At 40.5% G+C, this 7,542-nt stretch overlaps 1 protein-coding gene across 4 annotated transcripts in view; it reads right to left on the bottom strand.

Annotated features, from left to right (window-relative positions):
- Nucleotides 1-4,930: 4,930 nt before the first annotated feature.
- akna (AT-hook transcription factor) overlaps nt 4,931-7,542 on the bottom strand; it is a 29,026-nt gene continuing 26,414 nt past the window's right edge. For all 4 annotated transcript variants that reach the window (XM_083793580.1, XM_083793583.1, XM_083793581.1 and 1 more), the window contains 2 exons: nt 6,288-6,426; nt 4,931-5,279 (listed from right to left, as the gene is read on the bottom strand). In XM_083793580.1, the coding sequence (XP_083649706.1) occupies nt 5,009-5,279; nt 6,288-6,426 (410 nt within the window). In that variant the 3' untranslated portion in view covers nt 4,931-5,008. The remainder of the gene's footprint in view (nt 5,280-6,287; nt 6,427-7,542) is intronic.

Here is a 7,542-nt window from a genome sequence, read left to right as displayed (position 1 = left end):
ATGCCATACGGTATGGGCTATAGCCCATGTTCAAAAATGAAGAAAAACAAGTTTATTTTTATTTTTCAAAGTTTCAAAAAACGATGGGCTATAACCCATGTTTTTTGTTCTTTTTTTTCATATCCTCAAAACAGACGTCTAAAACACGTCTATTTTTAGACTTGTTTTAGACGTTTATAAACAGAACTGTCCATCTAAATTCTAAACGGATGGTTAAATATAAGTTCCCGATTATACCTCACATGCCACTGTGGCACCGTAGATAAACCTGGGGTTTATAAGCAGAACATTCCGGGTTCAATTCTCCTGAAGAACATTTTCACTGTCCATCTAAATTCTAAACGGCTGGTTAAATATAAGTTCCCGATTGTACCTTACATGCCGATGTGGCTCAAAAGATAAATCTGAGGTTCATAATCCAAAGGTTACTGGTTCAAAACTAATACTCAGCCAATGCTGCAGTAATTTGAATTTTTCAAGGCTAGAATAGAAAATAAAAACTCAAAAGCACCAGGGGACATCTGCTGAATGCCCCAAGGTGCCTTGTGGGGCGGCAGTGGCTCAGGGGTAGAGTGCCTGGATGGTAACCGTAAGGTTGCCAGTTCAAACCCGGGCTCCCCCAGAGTTACTGTCGAAGTGTCCTTGAGCAAGACACTGAACCCCTAATTGCTCCCGATGTGCTAGTTGGTGCCTTGCATGGTTTCCGCTGCCATCGGTGGGTGAATGTAATGCACAATCTCTGTAAAGCACCTTGGATAAAGGCGCGTAGCGCCTTTATCCAAGGCGCTTTACAGAGATTGTGCATGCACCATTTACCATTTATGTTAAATTGGACATTTTCATGGTAAAAGGTTAGCTGGACAGGGTTCTTTCAGACATAAGCCCCAACCGTTACATCTCAGGAAACAGGGGGAGAGAGCACCGTCTCCCGATGGTCCTCCAGCACCTTGATGTCATGACATGGGACTTGAACCTGCCAACTGCCTGTAGCAGAGGCAACGGGTCAAGCGCTCCACACCATTACGCCAAGGCACCTTTGGGCATACAGCAGATGTCTCCTGGTGCTTTTGAGTTTTTATTTTTTATTCAAGCCTTGAAAAGTTCAAATTACTGCAGCATTGAGCTGTAGGAGGAACAGGACTTGAACATGGAATGTCTGTACTGAAAGCCTGATGATTAGACCATTGCACCATCAGTCAGACACTCTCAGGCAAAGTCTCCTGGTAATTTTGAAGTGATCTTTTGTTCGTTAGCCTTCAGTTAGTAAAGTTTAAATAACACAGAATCATATTAATCAGATGTTTCTTAGCGCTGTTGAGGTCTTCTTTTATATGATAGTGTAACAGCCGGGAATCGAACCCTGGTCTCCCACGTGGAAAGCCAACATCTTAACCACTACGACAATTAGAGTTTTGAGGTAATCAGGCTGAGGCTGTGAGCCACTGCTAGAATAGCAGTAAATGAAGCTCAATAACTAGCATTAAACTTTAGGAAGAGTGGGATTTGAAAATGAACTCTCTGTGCGGAATAACCCCTACTACACCATCACTCAGTAACATCTGCCTCTTTGTACTGTTGAAGCGATCTTTTGTATGTTAGCCTTCAGATAGTAAAGTTGAAAGAATCAAGAGTTGAACATAGAATCACGTTCATCAGAGTGTAACACGCAGGAATCGAACACAGGTCACCTGCACTGAAGGCCAACATCTTAACCACTAAGCCAAAGCAACTGCCTATGGCTCAGGGGAGATATGAGACTTTTGAGGTCATCAGGCTGAGGCTGTGAGCCACTGCTATACAATAAAAGAAATCAAAAAACGATGGGCTATAACCCATGTTTTGTTTTTTTTTCTTCATTTTTTTCAAATCCTCAAAAAGGATGAAAAACGGCGTGCTATAGTATGCCATACGGTATGGGCTATATAGCCCATGTTCAAAAATGATGAAAAACGAGGTTAATTGCAATTCCTCCGCAACACTCCGCAATTTGCTAACGGCCGGTAGTCACAGAATACAAAACTCTGATGCTGGCATTCAAAGCAGTGTTGCGGAGGAATTGCGGAGTGTTGCGGAGGATTTTTTTTTTCAAAATTTCAAAAAACGATGGGCTATAACCCATGTTTTTTTTTTTATCATTTTTTTCAAATCCTCAAAAATGATGAAAAACGGCGTGCTATAGTATGCCGTACGGTATGGGCTATATAGCCCATGTTCAAAAATGATGAAAAACGAGGTTATTTTTTTTTTCAAATTTTCAAAAAACGATGGGCTATAACCCATGTTTTTTTTTTGTTTTTGTTTTCAAATCCTCAAAAACGATGAAAAACGGCGTGCTATAGTATGCCGTATGGTATGGGCTATAGCCCATGTTCAAAAATGATGAAAAACGAGTTTTTTTTTTTTTTCTTCAAAATTTCAAAAAACGATGGGCTATAACCCATGTTTTGTTTTTTTTCATTTTTTTCAAATCCTCAAAAATGATGAAAAACGGCGTGCTATAGTATGCCATACGGTATGGGCTATAGCCCATGTTCAAAAATGAAGAAAAACAAGGTTAATTTATTTTTTTTCAAAATTTCAAAAAACGATGGGCTATAACCCATGTTTTTTTTGTTTGTTTTTTCAAATCCTCAAAAATGATGAAAAACGGCGTGCTATAGCATGGAATCTATAGTGTGCTTAGGCCCTTACTGGGTGTTTAGTGAAAAAGCATAAGGGAGCAAGGATAAGACTTCCAGTGGCCTAGCCCTTCAGAATAATATACAGCACAAAATATCTTTGTGTCTTTTATTAAAACTCTGATGCTGGCATTCAAAGCAACCAAAGGTATGGCTCCCCCATATCTTGCAAGTATGATTGAACCCTACAAACCCTCCCGCGCACTCAGATCAGCCAACGCAGGGAAGCTGGAAGTACCCTCACTAAAAACGCCGGGACAACGCTCCACACGTCCCAAACTCTTCTCCCTTCTGGCTCCAAAACTGTGGAATGCACTTCCCATTGCAGTCGGAACTGCAGCATCACTCCCAATCTTCCGCCGTAGTCTGAAAACCCACCTTTTCAGACTCCATCATGGCCCATAGCACTTACCCTACCCCCCTTAGATAGCATTTCTGTAGACTTAGATAGCATCTGATACAAACTTATAGCATGTTATGTAGACAGCACTATAATTGCATTGTATATAGTCATAGCACGCCATAGTACATATGTATAGCATAGTAGTATATATATATATATATAGTTTATATGTATAGTCTCATAATATAGATATTCCACTGTTACTTTCTGTTTTATGATAAATGTATTCCCATGCTTTTTGTTCTTGCTTAATGTAAGTCGCTCTGGATTAAGAGCGTCTGCTAAATGCCTAAATTGTAAATTGTAAATTGTATTAACATTTCGCTCTGGCAATGTCATACAAAGGGTTCTGGGAAATTGAGGCCCAATGATTTTCGATATTTAAAAAACAAGAAAAAACATAATGTAGTTCATGGTTCTCAACAACATAGTATAGTAGTAGCCTATATACTATTGTATTTGTATATCAAATTAGGTTGACAGTACTTGTACCTGTGGCCTCTTGATTCCCAAGGAGGCTCTTTACCCAGTGAGCCACTGTGCTTGAAAAAAGTATATAACATAAACCAGGCTTTAGCTGGCAGATACATTTATTGGGTAACACTAGTTTTTTATATGGCTCTTAAGGAACAATAGGAACATGACCACAAGTGTAAGAAAAAACATATTGTACAAAAGTAGAAAAGAATCTCGTTAGAAAAATGGCCAAAATATAACATTTTGGAAAACTACACACCCTTACTTGCAATCAACAACAAATCAAAAGGAAAATAAACATTAAATCGTAGATTAAATTAATCTATTAGTTCAGGCTCCGATGACCTGCTTGAATTATTAGGTTTCAATTAATTCATGTATTAACAAATGTAAAAATCATCTTATAATTCAGGTTGTCAAAATGTAATATATAGTGGTCACGGAGTGAGCATTTCTATTCATAGTAAGTCCGTTCAACTGAGACAAAGGAGTGCCTTTCAGCCAATTAAGTATACCTGTAGTGCTAAAAAATATAGTGTTGTACGTAAACTCTCATTTAATTAACAAAGAGGAAAAAAACATTTACAACTAGCATACATATGAATAATTTAACACAATAATTCTGAGGCCTGTCGGCCTCGCTTCATTTCCAACACAGCATAGCAGCGATTCTCTATTCATTGTTGGATTGAAAAATCAACTGTTAAATCCAAACTGATCAACAAAAAACTGTTAAAAAGCTAAGGCTTAAATCATACAGTCATGTTGCCTGACCCTTAAGACAAGCACTGTATGACAGAAATGATGCATGATGATTCAATTTCACAACTGTTGATGCAGTGTGCAGAAGGCTAGTATGAAGAACTTATTTTTGTTTGGTCTGAAGGAAGCAAAACAAAACGTTTTACTCTTACGTACCTGTACACAAGATGTAATAATAAAGTACAACCTTGAACCTTAACTTCAGTTCTGCCACTGCAGTGTGTAACTGTGTATACGCACACACACACACACACACACACACACACACACACACACACACACACACACACACACACACGTGAATAGAACATCTGCTAAAGATGTTCTATGCCTGTGTCATGACCCCCCCCCCCCCCCCCCCCCCCCAGATGTCCAAAACAGTTACTTCTCAGGATTCAAAAATAGCAAAAGCAGCAGAAACAAGCTTGAAATGTGGCTCTTGACACCTCATTTTGAGCTTGTGGATTTGTTACTTGGGTGTGTGACTCTGTGTGTGTGACGCTGATCAAGTCGTAGGACATTGACTTACGAAAAAGCACAAAAAGTTAGAATATGGAGAGGTTTCGGACCGTCAGCAACCTTTTTGAAATATATAATACGGTATAAATATATACAGTATAATATTATATATAAAAATATATATAATACACTACAGTATAAATGTATAGTTTGAGAGACGAAGATGGGACTAGTAGATGCAGGACTGGGACAGTAGCTCCTGGTAGTGCAGTCCAGTAGCTAGAGAGCGAGCCATGCGTCGCGAGGTATGCTTCATGTCTCTAGCTGCTCGGATGGCCCGGTCAAGAGAGGTGCTAAGGGAACGCCGCTGGTCGGAACCCACACGACTCCTCGACTCCTTGCGGCCCCTGACACCCGAGGGGGCTCCTCCACCACTGTTGGAGGGCACACTCAGGGCCTCTGGGTAAGAGTCCATCTTGATCACAGGACTGGGGTAGAACCTGAGTGGAAAAGGGGGTTCGATGTCATGACCAAGATATTAAACAATTTCTGCATGATTCTAGGCATGTCATAATGGGATCAGTGCATGTTTCTGTGAACAGTGGCGAACATTTGGCCAAAATAGGCTCACATTCTGCGAAAACGGGTGAACGACATGCTGTGAAAATAGCTGATGAACAAGCTCTTCTACAAGCTTGCAAATTTTTGGTTTAAGAGCTTTTTTCACTATCAACAAAGTATATAGGGTTTACACGGTTATGTCAACATAACAGTCAATGTGCCACACGTCCATATACAGTATATCTCCTAATGTACAGTATGTCTTCTACAGGCTATTCTTTGAATATTTTATCTGCAAGTATATTATCCGTGTGTACGTTGTGAGCTTGTAGATTGAATAAAGGACGGGGCCTAGTGACAACTGTTTAGAGGACTTAGAAGTGGTTATGGGACTTTTAATGCACAATTTGTTCACGAAATGACTGTTATTAGAAATGGGCAGTTTAATTTAAAAAAGGTCACAAAAACAGATTTAAAAACTAGTGTTTTATGTGTAAAATGTACAGGTAAGATGTGGGGAAATGTATACCAAGTTGTTAATTAAATGACTGATTCGTTCTTCTTTTTTTTTTTTTAAGATATTGTTTTTGCGGCTTACGCCTTTATTGATTTTTAAGGGATAGAAAGTAGGCTGACAGGAAACGGGAGAGAGATGGGGGGATGACATGCGGTAAAGGCCGTGTCGGGTCCGGGAGTCGAACCCACGGCACACCGCGACTGGATCACCAGTCCGGTGCCCAGACCGTTACGCTACGGCCTGGGCCGACTGATTCGTTCTTGATTTCAACTGGGCAACATTCATAAGGTATTCTCATGCAGTCAAGTTTTTCCCCCATCAGCATCTCTGCACTGAGGGGAGATTTCCTTAAGATTGACTTCAGTGGCTAAAATTAATCTAATGGGTACTTTATCATGTGTCTGGGAGGGGAGTGGGTGATTTTACTCACAGAACTGTCGCCGGGCACACTGGCACACACTGCACCATCGGCACACTGCCCAGCATAGGGGGCCCGGGCACTGGCACGTAAGCCCCTCTTACATTTCTGTCTGGGAAGTGTGATGACTGGCAGCCTCTGTGGGTGGGGTCTATGGAGTTAACATTAGGTGTGGTTAGAATATTCATTATGTCTTCTTGGTTGTTTTTCACCACCTGTGCGCAACCTAACACACACGCACATAACTGTATATATGATGATTTCGGGTGTCCCAGTACAGTACAGTACAGTATAGTAGAGGGACCCCCACACAGTAACTGTCATTTCTCACTGCACCACTCACTTCACACGGGTGTGATTTTCTTCTTTGTTTTGTTTTGTTTATAATTCATGCCATTTTTTTGCTTTTTTTGTCATGTTTTTTGTAAATGTTTACTGAATAATAAAACACAAAATGAAAACAATAAAGGGACCCATACTTTTTTTTCTGCAACCTACAAATGGATCCCAACCCAGTCTAGACAGAACCAACTACTGTATGCTCGCGTATGTGTGTGTGTGTGTGTGTGTGCGCTGTGTGTGTCTCTCTCTTGGGTATAACCTGGACACTGACCTGGCTTGTGTGTCACCGATGACGACCCAGGGATGTAATCCCATTTATGCCCAATCAATGTAGGTCATAAACACAATGTCAGCTGTTTTTCTCGAGTAGGCCAATCACGTTTAATGAAATCTCACTACGTACAAATAAAAGATTCTGATTTGCTGAACTCAGTGCTCTATAAGTAAATGAGTAGACATACAGTACTGGCACTTCTTAGTTCCCCAAGTAGTGCTACTCATATGTTGAGTTGGTGGTGCCTGGTATCAAACCCAGAACCATTGTGATTCGAAGGAAACCACTCTACGTTTACATACATTTGAGGTATCGACCGCTTGAGAGACCCCACCTGCTTGCACTTCCCATATGAAGGGACAGAATGGTCGCGGTGCGCTTGTCACCCTGCCTGCCTCTGTCATGTGGTAACCAACATGACAACAATGCAGCTTGCCAACCATTGCTTGTCAAATGTGGATAAGAATATTGTTTCAAAACCATACAGGTCGGAAATATTGCAGGTAAAACGATGAAAAATACATTTCTGTTGCATTATATACTTGAAACACCTACAAAGCGCACGCACACACCACATTTTCTATGTCATGTATCCGTTATTCTGTGTAAAAGGTAGGTATCCCTGTAATTACTGAAAAAGACATTATATAA

The sequence above is a fragment of the Protomyctophum parallelum genome (genome assembly GCF_964188405.1).
Source record: "Protomyctophum parallelum genome assembly, chromosome: 21".
Classification (NCBI taxonomy): domain Eukaryota; kingdom Metazoa; phylum Chordata; class Actinopteri; order Myctophiformes; family Myctophidae; genus Protomyctophum; species Protomyctophum parallelum.
Note: the sequence above shows the minus strand (reverse complement) of the source record. Positions and strands in the feature narration are given on the sequence as shown.